The 20105-nt window shown below is 48.5% G+C and overlaps 1 protein-coding gene across 4 annotated transcripts in view; it reads right to left on the reverse strand.

Annotated features, from left to right (window-relative positions):
• Positions 1-20105, reverse strand: part of LOC115476616 (deoxyribonuclease-1-like) — a 100347-nt gene that overhangs the window by 7268 nt on the left and 72974 nt on the right. For all 4 annotated transcript variants that reach the window (XM_030213086.1, XM_030213084.1, XM_030213082.1 and 1 more), the window contains 2 exons: positions 19632-19747; positions 18251-18363 (listed from right to left, as the gene is read on the reverse strand). In XM_030213086.1, the coding sequence (XP_030068946.1) occupies positions 18251-18363; positions 19632-19747 (229 nt within the window). The remainder of the gene's footprint in view (positions 1-18250; positions 18364-19631; positions 19748-20105) is intronic.

Consider the following 20105-nt stretch of genomic DNA (forward strand, 5'->3'; position numbering starts at 1 on the left):
CTAGGATTGTGTCAGTCAAACTCCCAAGTATTCCAGGTTCTATGATGGCACTAGATGACTCTTTACTGAGTTCATGATCCAGCTCTGCGATTGTAACAGCTGAACCACCTGGGCCATTACAGGATGGACTAAAATTCCGTCCTTCCTCAGAGCCACTGCCACCACTACCATGACCTTGGGAAAAGGTTTGCGGCGCTATCACCAGACAAAAGAGGAGCGCACAGAATTGATAATGCCTGCCCAAAAACATGAAACGAAGGAAACGTTGATGGCCTTATCAAATGGGAATATAAAGATACGCCTCCATGAAATCCAGAGAGGTAAGAAACTCTTCGGGCCTCACTGCCACAGTGACTGACCATAGAGTCTCCATGCAAACACTGGGAACTCAAAGGGCCTGATTCACCCCTTCATATCTAGGATGGGATTGAAGGAGCTCTCCTTCTTGGGCACCACAAAGTAAATGGAATACTGCACCAAACCCCGTTCCTCAGGACTGGCAGCACCGCATGCAGCTGGACCAATCTGTCGAGAGTCTCTCTGACAGCCCTTACCTTCCAGTGGGCCTGACAGGGAGACTCCAGAAAGAGATCTGGCAAAGGCTGGGCGAACTCCAAGGCATAACTGTCTTGAACTACCTCTAAAATCCACTGGTCCGAGATGATGTGGGTCCACATCTGGTAAAAGTCTTTTAATCTTGCACCAGCCTGGATTGAAGGCTGGACCCCGACACCTTCATTGGGAAACCCGACCAATCTGCTGGGTGACAAAACCAGAATCCCAACCTCTCCTACGGCTGCCCTGAAAGGACTTAGTTCTCTGGAAAAACTTACTATGCTGCATTCCACCACCTGCGTTCCACAATATCTCTGGGGTCCCTAAAATGACTTCTACCTGAAACACCTTTACCAGCTACTTTGGGTCTGTCCTCCAGTAATGTAGAAAATTTGTCTCACCTAAACCTGTAATCAATTTATCCAGATTCTCCCCAAACAGAGATCCATGAAAAAGAAATCTGCCAAGTTTTGATTTGGACGCCGCATCCGCAGACCAACCATGGAGCTACAAGGAACACCAAGCAGCAACACTGAGCACCATGGACTTAGAAGAATCCTGAAGAAGACCGTACAGGGCATCACATAAAAAGGAGCAACCATTTCAGTTTTATCTGGTTCTTGATCCACCAGGACCAAATCAGCCGTTGACTGATCTAACATATGCTCAGCCCAGGGGAAACAGGCTCAGGCCACCAGCCCCCCACAGCTGCCTGAACTGCAAGAGCTGCCACATCAAAATTCTGCTTCAGAATGGATTCCATCATCCTGCGGATCTTGTAAAGCCGTATCCCCTTCCACAGGGACCATATTCTTATTTATAACCACTGACCCCACAGCGTCCACCACCAGCAGCCATAGGAAGTCTGTATCCTGGTCTGGAATAGGATACAAGTGCACCATAGTCTGAGCCAGTCTAAAGGGAGCATCCGGCGCATTCCACTGGGCCTGAATTACCTCTCTAAAATCCTGATGCATAGGAAAGGAGTGGGAAGACTTTCTAACCCCCTTCAACATCAGACCACAGTACATGGAGTGTCCTTGGGATCCTCTTCAAACTTAACTCAGAAGATACCTGGATGATTTGCTTGTGCAATTCATCCCTATGAAAAACATGCACCACAGAAACATCTTCACCTGGAGGCAAATCCTCTATCTAGGATTCTTCCCCTATCTGCTCTTCCTCATCAAAGTGCTTCTCATCCATCTACCCTTGCTCCTCAGAAACAGGGGAAACAGCCTCTGCGACATCCTCCTCCTCCCAGCTCCTCTTCTGATGCTTGGAAGGTGGAGGAAAAGCAAAGAGAGTCTCCCGCAACTGCTCTACTGCAGAAGACACAGAGGCTCCAGACTTGTGCAAACAGAAGGCCTTGTACATGGCCAAAATAAATTTGGGGGGAAATTCCACCTTGGAGAAACCCTGGGATGTACCAGCTTCAGAAGGACCCCCTCGCAGGCCTATTAGCTCCAACCATGGAGGCTGCTCACTAAAAGCGTTTGATTTCAAAATGGTGGTGGTTTCCGCCAAAGTCAGGGCTGCTGCCATGTCAGTCTCCCCAGAGCTGCCTTCTTCAGCTAAGTCTTTGCTGGCGTCTTTCTGCTTCAACAGGTTCAAGGCGGCAGGCACTGATGCAGTAGGCCTCCTGCATCCAGCCCTGTATTTGCACACCCCCGTTACATCTATCCCACACAACGAGCACCTCGAACACTTTTTGAGCTTGTTGGAGCTCATCGTGACTGCCTGCTGCTGCGCACTCAGGACTCAGATTGCCTAAGAGCCGCGCACAGCCCAGGAAAGAAACAGCCCTCAGGAAACTGTGACCCAGACAAGAAAGGGACTGAGGAGAAGGTAAGAATACTAAGCAATGGCTGACACTTATAGTCTTTCCTTTTCTTTTTTTTTAATGATTAATATCAAGCAGACCCCAATGCACTCTAGGCTGCCTGTCTGCCCCAAAGCAGAGGAGGTCAGCTGAGGCAAACCAATTGCAATCCCCAAAGGGAAGGGAGGGAGGGACCCAGCCACCTGGGAGTAGCACCCCCAGGGCAAAAAAGGCCCCTGTGGACCTCAGCACTAGTCCAGTGAAGAAAATATATAGCACAGCACTGAGAGGGATTTTCTTATCTCTTTTCTTTCCCTTTTCTCTTTTTACTCTGTGACTGACAACTTCCCAGCCAAAATCAAAATTTCCCAAAACAACTGGCCCCACTAAGGTCAACCAAAACCAGGACTGCACAGGCTTACCACGTTCACCATGTGCTGGAGACTGAGAGCAACTGTCTCTCTGGGGACTGCACAGCATAGTTATAGGTGTTCTCAGAAGCTGGTGGTTCTCAGTCTCCAACTGCTGGTTGGAGATCATAACCCATCTGTGCCGGTCTGGAAGAATGCTGTGGAAGAGGCTAGTTATTTTATTTGTTTATTTATTGGGATTTATTAACCGCCTTTATGAAGAGATTCACCCAAGGCAGTGTACAGCAGGTACAGTTTAACAAAACTTATAATTTTGTTAACAGCGTAACAATAGTAAAATGACCAAGTATAAACATAAATACAATATGGGCTTCTTTTACAAAGCTATTCTAGCGATTCCCACACGGTAAATGAGAGGAAGCCCAAAGGAACTGAATGGGCTTCCTTTCATTTGCCACACCGAGAATCAGTAGCGCGGCTTTGTAAAAGAGGCCCTAAATGAGATAAACTTGAAAACAGCAAATTGAAACCTAATAATATAATAGGACTAACATGAAACAGTATCAAAAATATACAAAAAACACAAAGGACCATCACAACACCGTTCCCAGGCAACACTAGGCAACGTAAGACGGACCAATCAGAGGAAACTACGTGACAATAAGGGAGGAGCATTCCCCAGCAGAATGGCTCATTATCTGTGCAGCACGGAGAGCACAGAACCACCGCTGGAACGAGAGAAGAATATTCCTGCTGTGGGTATGTGCAAAAATAGACCAGGGGAGGGGGGGGGGGGGAATTTTTAAATGCCTAATGCCAGTACTGAAGAGTGCAAGAGGGCCTATAGCACAGACTATATTTGGGATCGCTTGACATGGAGTCAGAGGAGCCGGAAAACAACGTGCCCGTCACCATCTGGGACAAGGACAAGCTGCGGCCCAGCTGGAAGGATTACCCGCGACCCAGCCAGCAGCAAACAGCGACCAAGGAAGGGGGAGGAGTACTCTTTCCCTGCCTAGGAATCGCTGGAGACTGGTTGCCAAACTAACGAAACAACCGCACACCGACGCACCACCTCCATCATTAGAAAGGCATCCACTCTTTCTTCAACAGAAATGCAAACTAATAATACAAAACAAACAAAGAATACATGGTTTCTCAGGCGGCTGCAGGTAACTCCCCACCCCCTTCCTCTTCCCCTTTTGCCGAAGCGGCCAAGGATGTGCCCAACCATCCCCAGCCTCAGGCAAGCTGTCTCCCACCTCGGGGATTCCCCGAGCACCCGGAAAAAGACGGCACTGATTCCTGCAGCGCATAAATGTTCCAGCATTCCCCTGCAGCCGACCTGAAATGGACCAAACATACCGGATCACCCCCCGACGGCCCGAGACCGTGCTCTTCTCCCTTCCGCCAACTTAAAACAACCATCCCCATCCTCAGGCAAGCCGTCACCCACCTCCAGGATGCCCAGAACCCCAGCCCAATGGAAAAAGATGGCGCTGCTTCCAACAGCACATTTCTCTTCCAGCATTCCCCTACAGCAGCCCTGAAACGGCCAAAAAATACCGACAAAGAATGTGCTCCTCAACCTTCCGCCCATCTAAAACAACACTGCTGCCTCAGCACAACACAAAAAAAAAAACATGGAAAAAAAAACAACACTCAACAAAGGCTGACACCCCCTACAACCACATTTACATTTCACCAACAGAAAGACCCCCCTCCACTTACCTCCTTGACAGACAAAACCACACACACACAGTACAACAGAAACACACCCTCAAAGCCACACACCAATCCAACCCACTTTGCCAGCACAGCACATCCCCCAACCCCCAAGCAAAAAACAAAACAAAAAAAGACACACATCAACAACCTGCACACACACAGCACCCTCACACACACACACACAAAATAACTCTGTGACACATACACACACACATACACAAAAAACCACATGCTAGCGCCCGTTTCATTGGTTTTAGAAACGGGCCTTTTTTACTAGTACGCAATAAGGCAGACCAAAAGGTTGTATTACAAAACCAAAATTGGGCCGAACTACACAAACACAAAGAAACTATACCATCTCATGAACAAACTACTGGACACAACACCAGTCACCACAACCAACACTGACATCCCATCTGCAGACAACCTTGCTAAATATTTCAACGAAAAAAATTGTAAATCTACGCAAAACCCTACCTAAGAACAGCATGGACATAGAAAACTTCATTAATGGTCTAGACCCAACCCCTGGCGAATACCCTGCTGACCGAATATGGTCAAATTTCACCCCCCCTCAACACCAGGCAATTAAAAAATACTCCAACAGCCACTGTCAACTGGACACCTGCCCCAGTTATAATCTGCCCCCCACCACTTCATAATAGATCTCACATCCCACTTGAACTTCATGCTTCAGCAGGGTATCTACCCTAAAGAAAAAGGCAACATCCTGCTCACTCCAATACCAAAGGACACCAAGAAAAAAACAAACGACATTACCAACTTCCGCCCAGTAGCATCTATCCCATTAATAGTCAAACTAATGAAAGTACTGGTGACAAAACAACTCCATGACTACATAAACAAATTCACTATACTACATGAGTCACAATCAGGATTTCGACCCCTACACAGTACTACTTACTCTCCTAACCAAATTCAAACAGGAAATAGCAATATGCAAGAGCATTCTCCTCCTCCAATTTGACATGTCAAGTGCGTTCGACATTCTGCTAAGACTTCTAGAATATTTCGGAATCAGTGGCAGCACTCTCAACTGGATCAAGGGTTTTCTAACCACAAGAACTTATCAAGTGAAATCAAAAACAAACATATCATCACTGTGGAAACCAAACTGCAGAGTACCGCAAGGATCACCATTGTCACCGATCCTTTTCAACCTCAGGATGACACCACTAGCCAAGACCTTATCCACCCAAGGCCTTAACCCATTTATCTACACTGATGACGTTACATTATATATCCCCTACAAACGTGATTTGGCAGAAATCAACAAAATCAAGCTCAGCTTAAACATCATGAACTCATGGGCTAATGCATTCCAATTAAAACTCAATACAGAAAAAATACACTGCCTCATCATCTCATCCCAATACAATACATACAAACCCACAAACATTAACACCCCAGGGTACACCCTCCCTATCTCAGGCAGCCTGAAAATTCTCAGAGTAACAATCGACAGCAACCTCTCACTAGAGACCCAAGCAAAATCCACCATAAAGAAAATGTTTTTCTCAATGTGGAAACTCAAAACGCATGAAACCATTGTTCCTGAGGGAAATATTTCGTAACCTGATACAATCAATGGTACTAAGCCATGCAGACTACTGTAATGGAATCTATGCGGGATACAAAGATCAAATCATAAAAAAACTTCAGACTGCCCAAAACACAGCAGCCAGGCTTACATTTGGAAAAACACGTTTTGACAGCGCCAAACCGCTCCGAGAAAAGCTGCATTGGCTACCAATCAAAGACCATATCACCTTCAAAATCTGCAAGACTGTTCATAAAACTATTTACGGTGAGGCACCTGGATACATGACAGGCCTTATTGACCTGCCAACCAGAAACACCACTAAATCTGCACGATCATACCTAAACCTCCACTACCCAAGCAGCAAAGGACTCAAATACAAATCCACCTATGCATCCAGCTTTTCCTACTTAAGTGCACAACTATGGAACATACTGCCAAAAATAGTAAAAACTATGCCAGACCACCTTAAATTCCGGAAAGCACTAAAAACAGACCTGTTCAAAAGAGCACAACTATGGAACATACTGCCAAAAATAGTAAAAACTATGCCAGACCACCTTAAATTCCGGAAAGCACTAAAAACAGACCTGTTCAAAAGAGCATACCCCACCAACCCAACATAAAAAGACATGGACACATGTGACACAATGTAACCAAAGACCGTAATGGACATTACCTGACTCCTCCTCCCTCCCTCCCTAAATTCCCTCCAATAATACCTACCATACATGTACCTTATCTACCACAATATCACCTTGTATTCATTAATACCATGTATTTGCTCAGACTGGAATCGGCTAACGCCATTAATGGTAATATGTAAGCCACATTGAGCCTGCAAAAAGGTGGGAAAATGTGGGATACAAATGCAACAAATAAATAAAATAAATACTTTATTCAATCTTGCTATTGAATCCTAGACTCAGAGTTTATGGGGTGTCTGGGTTTAGAATTGAGAGGATTGAACACTTTATTTGAATCAGCTGGACTCCTTGGGACCAACTGTCATGCAGTTATTAAAGGAATTTGGTATGGTAGCCAGTTATCAAATTAACATGTAAGCCACATTGAGCCTGCCATGAGTGGGAAAACGCGGGGTACAAATGTCACAAAAAAAAAAATATATATATATAAGCAAGTCAGCGATGAGGGTTAAATAGAAAGTAATGCCTCCCTTAATGCATCAACAGATGGCAGCACTGATTTGCTACACATATTCATTTGTTCTTTGAAATCGCTTCCTTTACCTCAGTTGGCAAGAAGTGTCTGTGTGAAGAGGCTGTTTTACTATTTCTCTTGAAATGGAAGTGAAACCCATCTATAGACTGATCTTGATAGAGTATATTTGTGCATTAATCAGACTGGCCTTTTGCTCCGTGAATTTTTCCTATTGGCTTTTTGAAAATCAAAAAACAAAAACAGGAAAAAAAAAACCCGTACAGAGAAGTGAAATTAAACATACAAAATAACCCTATGGGAAAATTTTAATAATTCCAAGAAAATGTTTTGAAGTTTTTAAAAATATAATCCATATGATGTGAACTCACAGACCACTCAGAATTAATTACAAAAGTTCAATAAACATCTGTGTATCAAAAACCTTTAAAATGTAAATGATTAATATATGTCCAGTTAACCAACCCATGTGTAACTCTTGTAAGGTCCCAACACAGACCATATTTTGCTACTCACTTTGTCAAGGAACCCAAAGAAAAGATTTCAGCTTACACAGCATGAACTCCTGATATCCCTGCTTGTGTTCTCTTCATACGGATTATTTTTTTTTAAACTTCAAACATTTTTCTTGGTATTTTAGATTTTTCCTGTAGATTTATTTTGTATGTTTAAGCTTTTTGAAGTTGACATATATATGTGACTAGAGAAGGCTGTCAGACAATGCATCAATTTTCTTTCCCATTGCAACCTGTGCTGTGCAGAAGGGGGAGGAACTTTCTAAGGAGAGAAAAATATCTGTTTGTGTCTCTTTTGAGAGAAGAGTTGTGTAGAATTTTTCAGTGAGGACAGAACACAAATGAAAGAGGTCTGAGAGATTTTGAGAAAGCTGAATTCACTTATGTTTTATGTTAATTCCTGAGGGAAAAGAAAGTACATCCTACTCATTAATACTTTTCACCTTAGCTGGAAGCACCAAGGTGCCATATATATAGGGGGAACCAACGGAGTTGGGCCCAGGGGCACCTTTCAGGCTGCCCCCACCCCAAAATCCAGAAATGCTTCTGAGGGGGTGCTACAGAAACATGCAGTTAGCACTTGTTAGTGTGATTTAAGCGATCTACCGTGATAGATGTTGAAGTCCATCCAATTGAAATTAACCGCTGTATGCAGGTTGTTTATGGTGATGACTGTGAGTCACCTCTTATGATGCCTGTCAGCCAGCCCGTGGTATATAGAATGTTGAGGCTGAACTGCATTTTGTTTCCTATGGTAGAGGTAAGGTATCAAGTCTGCGGGTTCCTGCATGCTGGGAGTGAGATGGCCAAAATTCCTGTCCTCTCTTATTGTACCTTTTTTTCCAGCAATAGTGCAATGGAAAAGTCATGGTCTAGGATTTTTATAGCAATTGGGAGATGGGGTGACTATTAAAGACTTTAATGCTCTTAAGGAGGAGTGTCAGGTTAGGGTATGATACATACCTGTAGCAGTTGTTCTCCGAGGACAGCAGGCTGATTGTTCTCACGACTGGGTTGACGTCCGCGGCAGCCCCCACCAACCGGAAGAAGCTTCGCGGGACGGTCGGCACGCAGGGCACGCCCACCGCGCATGCGCGGCCGTCTTCCCGCCCGTGCGCGACCGCTCCCGCCAGTTGAATGACTAGCAAAAGATGAAACACACAACTCCAAAGGGGAGGAGGGAGGGTAGGTGAGAACAATCAGCCTGCTGTCCTCGGAGAACAACTGCTACAGGTATGTATCATACCCTTTCTCCGAGGACAAGCAGGCTGCTTGTTCTCACGACTGGGGTATCCCTAGCTCTCAGGCTCACTCAAAACAAGAACCCAGGTCAATTGAACCTCGCAACGGCGAGGGAACAACAGAAATTGACCTACGAAGAACAACTAACTGAGAGTGCAGCCTGACCAGAATAAATTCGGGTCCTGGAGGGTGGAGTTGGATTTACACCCCAAACAGATTCTGCAGCACCGACTGCCCGAACCGACTGTCGCGTCGGGTATCCTGCTGGAGGCAGTAATGAGATGTGAATGTGTGGACAGATGACCACGTCGCAGCCTTGCAGATCTCTTCAATAGTGGCTGACTTCAAGTGGGCCACCGACGCTGCCATGGCTCTGACACTATGAGCCGTGACATGACCCTCAAGAGTCAGCCCAGCCTGGGCGTAAGTGAAGGAAATGCAGTCTGCTAGCCAATTGGAGATGGTGCGTTTCCTGACAGCGACCCCTAGCCTGTTAGGGTCGAAAGAAATAAACAATTGGGCGGACTGTCTGTTGGGCTGTGTCCGCTCCAAGTAGAAGGCCAATGCTCTCTTGCAGTCCAATGTGTGCAACTGACGTTCAGCAGGGCGGGTATGCGGCCTGGGGAAGAATGTTGGCAAGACAATTGACTGGTTAAGATGGAACTCCGACACCACCTTCGGCAGGAACTTTGGGTGGGTGCGGAGCACTACTCTGTTGTGATGAAATTTGGTATATGGAGCATGAGCTACCAGGGCTTGAAGCTCACTGACCCTACGAGCTGAAGTAACTGCCACCAAGAAAATGACCTTCCAGGTCAAGTACTTCAGATGGCAGGTATTCAGTGGCTCAAAAGGAGGTTTCATCAGCTGGGTGAGGACGACGTTGAGATCCCATGACACAGTAGGAGGCTTGATAGGGGGCTTTGACAAAAGCAAACCTCTCATGAATCGAACGACTAAAGGCTCTCCAGAGATGGCTTTACCTTCCACACGATAATGGTAAGCACTAATCGCACTAAGGTGATTCCTTACTGAGTTGGTCTTGAGGCCAGACTCTGATAAGTGCAGAAGGTATTCAAGCAGGTTCTGTGCAGGGCAAGAACGAGGTTCTAGGGCCTTGCTCTCACACCAAACGACAAACCTCCTCCACTTGAAAAAGTAACTCTTTTTAGTGGAATCCTTCCTAGAGGCAAGCAAGACCCGGGAGACACCCTCAGACAGACCCAACGCAGCGAAGTCTACGCCCTCAACATCCAGGCCGTGAGAGCCAGGGATTGAAGGTTGGGGTGCAGTAACGCTCCGTCGTTCTGCGAAATGAGAGTCGGAAAACACTCCAATCTCCACGGTTCTTCGGAGGACAACTCCAGAAGAAGAGGGAACCAGATCTGACGGGGCCAAAAGGGCGCTATCAGAATCATGGTGCCGCGGTCTTGCTTGAGCTTCAGTAAGGTCTTCCCCACCAAAGGTATGGGAGGATAAGCATACAGGAGGCCGGTCCCCCAATGAAGGAGAAAGGCATCTGACGCTAGCCTGCCGTGTGTCTGAAGCCTGGAACAGAACAGAGGCAGCTTGTGGTTGGTCTGAGAGGCGAAAAGATCCACCGAGGGGGTGCCCCACTCTCGGAAGATCTTGCGTACCACTCTGGAATGGAGCGACCACTCGTGCGGTTGCATGACTCTGCTCAGTCTGTCGGCCAGACAGTTGTTTACGCCTGCCAGGTACGTGGCTTGGAGAAGCATGCCGAACCGACACGCCCAACGCCACATACCGACGGCTTCCTGACACAGGGGGCGAGATCCGGTGCCCCCCTGCTTGTTGACGTAATACATTGCAACCTGATTGTCTGTCCGAATTTGGATAATTTGGCAGGACAGCCGATCTCTGAAAGCCTTCAGTGCGTTCCAGATCGCTCGGAGCTCCAGGAGGTTGATCTGCAGATCCTTTTCCTGGAGGGACCACAGACCCTGGGTGTGAAGCCCATCGACATGGGCTCCCCACCCCAGGCGAGATGCATCCGTCGTCAGCACTTTCGTGGGCTGCGGAATTTGGAATGGACGTCCCAGGGTCAAATTGGTCCGTATGGTCCACCAGAGCAGTGAAGTGCGGCAACTGGTGGAGAGGCGGATGACATCCTCTAGATTCCCGGTGGCTTGGAACCACTGGGAAGCTAGGGTCCATTGAGCAGATCTCATGTGAAGACGAGCCATGGGAGTCACATGAACTGTGGAGGCCATATGACCCAGAAGTCTCAACATCTGCCGAGCTGTGATCTGCTGAGACGCTCTGGTCTGCGAAGCCAGGGCCAAGAGATTGGTGGCCCTCGCTTCGGGAAGGTAGGCCTGAACCGTCTGGGAATTCAGCAGCGCTCCTATGAATTCCAGAGACTGAGTTGGCTGGAGATGGGACTTTGGGTAATTTATCACAAACCCCAGCAGCTCCAGAAGTTGAATAGTGCACTGCATGGACCGGAGGGCTCCTGCCTCCGAGGTGTTCTTGACCAGCCAATCGTCGAGATATGGGAACACGTGCACTCCCAGCTTGCGTAGGTAGGCCGCTACCACCACGAGGCACTTTGTAAACACTCGTGGGGCAGAGGCGAGCCCAAAGGGCAGCACACAATACTGAAAGTGCCGTGCGCCCAGGTGGAATCTGAGATACTGTCTGTGAGCTGGCAGTATCGGGATGTGAGTGTATGCGTCCTTTAAATCCAGGGAACATAGCCAATCGTTTTTCTGAATCATTGGCAGAAGGGTGCCCAAGGAAAGCATCCTGAACTTTTCTTTGACCAGGAATTTGTTCAGGCCTCTCAGGTCTAGGATGGGACGCATCCCCCCTGTTTTCTTTTCCACAAGGAAGTACCTGGAATAGAATCCCTGCCCTTCCTGCCCGGGTGGTACGGGCTCGACCGCATTGGCGCTGAGAAGGGCGGAGAGTTCCTCTGCAAGTACCTGCTTGTGATGGGAGCTGAAAGACTGAGCTCCCGGAGGACAATTTGGAGGCAGGGAGGTCAAATTCAGGGCGTATCCGCACCGCACTATTTGGAGAACCCACTGGTCGGAGGTTATGAGAGGCCACCTTTGGTGAAAGAATTTTAACCTCCCTCCGACCGGCAGGTCGTCCGGTACGGACACTTGTAGGGCGGCTATGTTCCCGTGGATCCAGTCAAAAGCCCGTCCCCGGCTTTTGCTGTGGAGGCGCAGGGGGCTGCTTAGGCGCACGCTGTTGACGGGAACGAGCGCGCTGGGGCTGTCCCTGTGCCTGACGAGGCCTTCGGGCCGGCTGGTTGTACCTACGCTTCGCAAAAGAAGAGGGTGCAGCCTGCCGAGCCCGGGAAAAAACGCCCGCCCGCGGGGGCGGGTGCTGAAGGCGCCCGGTGGGAGAGCTTGTCGAGAGCGGTTTCCCGCTGATGCAGTTGGTCAACCATCTGCTCGACCTTCTCGCCAAAAATATTATCCCCCCGGCAAGGGACGTCAGCCAGTCTCTGCTGGGTGCGGTTGTCCAGGTCAGAGGCACGCAGCCATGAGAGCCTGCGCATCACTATACCTTGGGCCGCAGCACGAGATGCCACGTCACAGGTGTCAAAAATCCCCCTGGACAGGAACTTTCTGCACGCCTTCAGCTGCCTGACCACCTCCTGATATGGCCTGGACTGCTCCGGCGGGAGCTTATCGACCAGGTCCGCCAGCTGTTGCACATTGGTCCGCATGTGGATGCTCATATAGAGCAGGTAAGATTGGATGCGGGTCACGAGCATGGAGGATTGGTAGGCCTTCCTCCCAAATGAGTCCAGAGTGCGAGACTCCCGCCCCGGGGGCGCCGAGGCGGTATCCCTCGAACTCCGTGCCCTCTTGAGAGCAGAATCCACGACCGCTGAGTCATGGGGCAACTGGGGCCGCATGAGCTCTGGGTCAGAGTGGATCCTGTACTGGGACTCTGCTTTCTTGGGAATGGTGGGGTTAGTTAGTGGTCGCACCCAGTTCCGAAGCAGCGTCTCCTTCAGGACATTGTGCAGCGGTACCGTGGAGGACTCTCTAGGTGGTGATGGATAGTCGAGGACCTCGAGCATCTCGGCCCTCGGCTCTTCCACAGAGACCACGGGAAAGGGAATGCTTATAGACATATCCCGCACAAAGGAGGCAAAGGAGAGACTCTCAGGAGGTGAGAGCTTCCTCTCCGGTGACGGCGTGGGGTCCGAGGGAAGGCCCGTAGACTCCTCTGAGGAGAAATATCTCGGGTCCTCCTCTTCCCCCCACGAGTCCTCATCCTCGGTATCGGACATTAGCTCATGTAGCTGAGTCCGGTACCGGGCCCGGCTCGACGTCGAGGCACCGAGGTCTCGGTGTCGTCGAGCGGTGGACTCCCGCGCCGGCGGGGACGGAGCTCCCTCCATCGACGTCGACGGGGACTCCACCTGCGTGGCGGTCGAGACCGGCACCGCAAGCGGCGGCGGTGTCGACAGCCCCGGCGCCGGGCTAGAGCTCGCCGGCGCCACAGTCATCGGCGCCGGGGGCGCAAGCACCCCCGACGCCGGCACAGCCTGGCGCATCAGCCCTTCCAGGATCCCCGGAAGGATGGCTCTGAGGCACTCGTCCAGGCCCGCTGCCGGGAAAGGCGGTGGGGCCGGTAAGGGTGTCGGTGCCAGAAGCTGCTGGGGGCCAGGAGACGGCACCGAGGTGCCGGAACCCCGACGCGTCGGTACCTCCACCACCGACGGAGATCTCTCCTCTCTGCGATGACGCTTCGGCGTCGACTCCTCTTCAGGGTGCACCGAGGGCTCCCGGTGACGGCGCTTCTTATCTTTTTTCCGGTGCACGTCACCGGCGCCGGAGGGCATGGAGGAGGAGGAGGTCGATCCCCCTCGGTCTCGAGGTACCGGGTCCGACAGGGTTCGGTCCCGTGGCTCACGAGCTGAGGGAGTGACCGGGGCCGACTGCCCACGCGGCCTCTCAACCCCACTCTCACCGGCGGACCGGCGGGCCGACGGGACCTGTTCTCCTGGGGTCGCTGCCATCGGTGCCGATGTCTCGGGCATCGATACCGGTACCGAAGACCCGGCCTTCGATACCGATGCCGTCGAGGTCGACGTCGAGGGGCCGGCGCAAGTTCCAAAAAGACGGTCCCGCAGAACTTGCCTCGCAACCTGAGTCCGTTTCCGGAGACCGAGACACAGCGTGCACGACTTGAGATTGTGCTCCGGCCCGAGGCACTGGAGGCACCAAGCGTGGGTGTCGGTCTGCGAGATCGGCCGGCCGCAGCGACCACACTTTTTAAATCCACTCGGGACCTTCGAGGACATCGACGGAAAAATCGCGTCGGCGAAGTCAAAGTCGGCAATGGTGGCTAAAATCACACCACGAAAAAATTAGCCGACCGAGCGGCCACTAGGCCGCAACGAGGCGTCCCCGCTGGAAGCGAGGGAAAAGGGGAGCGCGTGCTCCACACGCGCGAAAATCTTTTTTTTTTTTTTTTTTTTTTTTTAACAATACAAAGAAAGAAAAGAAAGAGGAACCGAACGGGAATCCAAAGCAACGATCCGCGTAAACGCGGTCGAAAAATCCGGCGGCTGAACGGAGAGAGAGGCAATTGCACAACTCTCTCCAGTCGCGGAAAAAAAGTAACTGGCGGGAGCGGTCGCGCACGGGCGGGAAGACGGCCGCGCATGCGCGGTGGGCGTGCCCTGCGTGCCGACCGTCCCGCGAAGCTTCTTCCGGTTGGTGGGGGCTGCCGCGGACGTCAACCCAGTCGTGAGAACAAGCAGCCTGCTTGTCCTCGGAGAATAATATTTTCAAATGCAGGGTACATTTGTGCAGTTGCAGAGGAGGGATGGCAAGGTTTGCCCCTGAGTCTCTTGGAAGTTTATATCATTCATCCTGGTAGTGGCAAGTGAGAAATATACTTCATCTAGATATTGACAAGGTACCACTGAAGCTGCAGAAATCGATAGATCAATGAAATAAGGAACTGCCGGTTTCTTTGGATGAGATTGATAGGGCAGTCAGCCTATTCTATCTCTGTGCTGTAAAAGTGTTGAAATAAAGGTCAGACTCTTACACTGTATGTACACATTCCCTTTGTTATATACCACATTTCCAGGAGCCGCATCCAAACTGTGTTTGTGTGACTGTGGTCTCCTTGGAGATTACCTGCAGATGTGGTGGTCCTGCCGTTATGGTGGCACAGTTCTGGAGGCCCAATATTCAGAGGGATCCTGTGTTGAGATGTGGCTTTTACGCCATTGCACTGTTTATTGGTAGGATATGAACTTTTCTCATGAAGTTTGTATATTACCTGATCACTTGTTCCTTGCAGCTCATTGCACTATAACCACCTTTTGGAAAGGGGTTCCCAAGCCTACTCACTGCTATAAGCAAGTTTCTGAGATTGTCTTGATTAGAAGCTTTCTTACTCACTGAAGGGGAAAACTGATATCTGTAATAATTACTGGGTAAATATTGGTGGTAGAGAGATTGACTGACTGAGTTGAATGATTTGAGGCACAGTGAATTTTTATGTTCTGGGATGAATGGCTGAGTCAGGAACAGACCTGTGGACTGGATTATTGCTGTTGTTTTAACACTGTAATTTACTCAGTGCACTGCCTACCAATTAAATAAACTGTCAAAACAATTTACAGCTTAAAATTGTTATGCGAACATAAAGAGTACAGGGTGAGCTGATTTGATTATAATGTATTTGGATTTTGAGAAGGCATTCTACAAAGTCCCTCATGAAAGACTCCTTAAGAAATTAAAGAGTCATTGGATAAGAGGCTATCCAACTTATAACTGAAAGAGAAAAACACCTAGATTTCGACCCAAATCGGGAGATAGACGTTTATCTCACAAAAACGAATAAATCGGTATAATGGAAAGCCGATTTTGGACGTTTTCAACTGCACTCCATCGCGGAAGCGTACAAAGTTGACGGGGGCGTGTCGGAGGCGTGGCGAAGGTGGAACTGGGGCGTGGTTATCGGCCGAGGAAAGATGGGCGCCTTTCGCCGATAATGGAAAAAAAAGTATGCGTTTGTAGCTAGAATTTAGGGCACTTTTCCTGGACCCTGTTTTTTCACGAATAAGGCCCCCAAAAATGCCCTAAATGACCAGATTACCACCAGAGGGAATCGGGGATGACCTCCCTGACTCCCCCAGTGGTCACTAACCCCCTCCCACCACAAAAAATGATGTTTCACAACTTTTTATTTTCACCCTCAAATGTCATACCCACCTCCCTGGCAGCAGTATGCAGGTCCCTGGAGCAGCTGTTAGGGGGTGCAGTGGACTTCAGGCAGGTGGACCCAGGCCCATCCCCCCCCTACCTGTTACAATTGTGCTGCTTAATGCTTAGTCGTCCAAGCCCCCAAACCCACTGTACCCACATGTAGGTGCCCCCCTTCACCCCTTAGGGCTATAGTAATGGTGTAGACTTGTGGACAGTGGGTTTTGAGGGGGATTTGGGGGGCTCAACACACAAGGGAAGGGTGCTATGCACCTGGGAGCTGTTTTACCTTTTTTTTTGTTTTTGTAAAAGTGCCCCCTAGGGTGCCCGGTTGGTGTCCTGGCATGTGAGGGGGACCAGTGCACTACGAATCCTGGCCCCTCCCACGAACAAATGCCTTGGATTTATTCGTTTTTGAGCTGGGTGCTTTCATTTTCCATTATCACTGAAAAACAAAAACGCCCAGCTCACAAATTGTCGAATAAAACATGGACGTCTATTTTTTTCAAAAATACGGTTCGGTCCGCCCCTTCACGGACCCGTTCTCGGAGATAAACGCCCATGGAGATAGACGTTTTCGTTCAATTATGCCCCTCCATGTCATTTTATGGATTGTAAACTGGCTGAAAGACAGAAAACAGAGGACAACAAGTAGGACTTAATGGTCAACTATCCACATGGAAAAGGGTCACTGTTGGACCGTACTGAGACCTGCACTGTTTAACGTATTAATAAATGATCTGGAAATAGGAATGATGAGTGAAGTGATCACATTTGCAGAAGACACAAAAGGGTATGTTTACTAAGGTGCATTAGCATTTTTAACGTGCCTTTAAAGTTAAGGCACGTTAAACGCTAATGTGCCTATACATTTCTATGGGCACATTAGCGTTTAATGCGTGTACATCATTTACATGCATTAAAACTGCTAACGCACCTATAGCGCACCTTAGTACACATAGGTGAAAATTAATCAAAGGGCAGAGGACTGTGAGAATTTGCAGAAGGATCTTGTGATATTAGGAGACTGGGCATCTAAATGGCAGATGAAATTTAATGTGGACAAGAGCAAATTGATGCACAAAGGGATAAATAATCCCGACTACAGGTACAAAGTGCTGGGTTCTGAGGTAGGACTCCCCATACAAGAAAAGGTCTTTGAATTATTGTGGATAATATACTGAAATTTTCAGCCCAGGGTGCCGCTGCTGCTAAAAACAGAAACGGAATGCTAGGAATATCCAAAAAGGGATAGAGAACAAAACTGAGACTATCATTATGCCCCTGTACGGATCACTGGTACAACTACCCTTTGAGTACTATGTGCAGTTCTGGTCAGCCCCATCTGTTAAAGAATATAGTGAAACTAGAAAAGGTTCAGAGAGGGGTGACAAAAAGAATAAAAGCACTTCTCTTATGAAGAGAGGCTAACCAGATTAGGACTAGTTATAAAAAAGATGACTGAGAGGTATATGAAAGGTTATAAAATGATGAGTGGGGTAGAATGGTTGTTTTGCTTGTCAAGAAAATACAAAATAAGAATCCACTCCATGAAACCAATGACCAGCAGATTGAGAACTAATCGTATACATGTTTTTAAAGCAGTGCATATTTAAGTTGTGGAATCTGTTGCCAGAGAATGTGGTCAAGGTGGCTAACATAGTGGGATTCCTTGTATATGTCCAGGGAGGGTTATTTTCATTGGGCTTAGCACCCCCAATAATTTTGAAAAGTTGGCTCCCATGGTGGGGTTCAAAAGAGATTTGGACAAGTTCCTGGAGGAAAAGTCCAAAAAAGATGGACTTGGCCAGATAGACTTGGGAGAGCCATTGTTCATCCCTGGAAATCAGCTATGTATAATTGATCTACAAGAATCTGCTGGGTACTTGTAACTTGGGCTGGCCACTGTTGGAGACAGGATGCTGGGTTCAGTGGATGTCTGTCTGACTCAGTCTGGCTTTTCTTATGTTCCTATGATCATTTCTTAAGTATGTGTGGGTGTATATTTCACACTGGACTGGCAGCAGCTCTCTGGTGTGTGAATATCGTACAGTACTTACATCAGTGTTCCAGGTCGATATAACATCTTCATAGACATCATAGAGGGCATGCATTTCCCTCAGTGCATCTTTAGGTGCTGCATGCAGGGGAACCAAAACAAACTCGGAAATAACTGCAAAAGAAATAAGATCATCTCTGAATCAAATGCTGCTACTGCCTGCAATAATCACAGACCCTCAAAATAGAATCGATGTAAGTGCCGGGCAAAATAATAGAAACTATTATAAGCAGACATGTAGCCAGGTTTTGATGTCAGGGGGAGCAGAACTTTTGTATAATAGGCGTCAGTGTGAAGCTGAAGGGCTGATCTGCATAGGTGCAGGGCCACTGAGAGGGGGGGGCAGGGGGGACAAAATTCCCCCCTGCCCGAGTCTCCAAGAGGGGCCCGGCGCCGCAGTGCCCGGTCTCACCTGCCTGCCCTCGGCTCCATCGACCGTCTGCCACCAGGCCGGGCCCCCTGCATTCAAATAACAGATCCTCACCTCCGTGTGAAAGCGCAGCAGCGGCAGATCGCCTCCTTTCGGGCCTTCCCTCCGTTTCCCGCCCTCATCTGATGTAACTTCCGCTAGGCCGGGACACAGGGAGGGAAGGCCCGAAGGGAGTTGATCTGCCACTGCTGCGCTTTCACACGGAGGTGAGGATCTGTGATTTGAATGCAGGGGGCCCAGCCCGGTGGCGGACGGAGGGGAACTGTCGACGGGGCTGAGGGTGGGCGGGTGGAGACTGGGGACTGCGGCTTGGCGGCCTTGGGGGGGACAGCGGCGACGGGGCCCTGGGGGCGGCCTTGCCCTGGGTCTGGCCCAGTCTTGGTGGCCCTGCATAGGTGCTATTTTATTCAAAATCCATTTGGGGGCACGATTGCTCCCCTTGCACCCCCCACCCTAGCTGTGCCTCTGATTATAAAGAATAGAATTATTGAGAACATAGACAAACATGATTTAATGGATCAGAATCAACATGGATTCAGCCAATGGAAATCGTGCACTGGCCATGTTGGTTAGTTGGTCCGATGGAGTGAAGTCAATTAAGTCGATTTAAATCATAAAACTTCTTAAAGTCATGAAAGCTAAGTACTTTTCATTTAAAGACATTTTGAAGATATTGCATTATTGCACGTTTTATGTGGAGAAGTCACATTCAAATAATAAAGGCAGATGGATGATGAAACAAATGGAGATGAAAAGCAATTTACTTCACCTTAAAAGTTCCACTTCAGAGGGTTCCCAATTGCAATAATTTATGTTGAAATGTTTTTTTGATGCTGGCAATTAGCTATTACATATCTTTATGATACGGATTCTTTATAGTTATTTCAACATCTATAATTGATTTATTGCTAAGTAATTTTTTGCATAGGCAGTTGTAAATGGCAGGTCTTACCTGTGATAGGAGAGTATACCTTCAGCACATAGGGCTCACGACTGAAGACATCTGTCCCTGAGTACCCGTGATTATCATGGTAATGGTAATATTCTTGTATCTGCACTGTTTCTGTCCTGTGGAGGAGAACAATCATACTTCAGTAACGTATCTTTAGCAACTTTTGTTTTCTATAGAGTGCAAACCAAACACCCAACTTGGCAGACTGAGCCTCACAGCAGCATCGCTTGTTGAAACCTCTCTTGTTTGAGCCACAGCTTTGAAGATAGCTTTGAGCTGTATTGGAAGCTGTTAGCTGGCATTGGGAGGCATGACTAGCAAAATTAATGAATTATACCAATCATTTGGAGGAGTCCTGTCTGAAGACCAACCCTTGCAATTAACATCTGATGAGTTCAGTAGATAGAATTCATTTATGAGTTTGGACTGAACCTTGCATAATGACCCTGATCTGAGATAACTTTCTAACTCTTC

This window comes from Microcaecilia unicolor, chromosome 8 (assembly GCF_901765095.1).
Source record: "Microcaecilia unicolor chromosome 8, aMicUni1.1, whole genome shotgun sequence".
Classification (NCBI taxonomy): domain Eukaryota; kingdom Metazoa; phylum Chordata; class Amphibia; order Gymnophiona; family Siphonopidae; genus Microcaecilia; species Microcaecilia unicolor.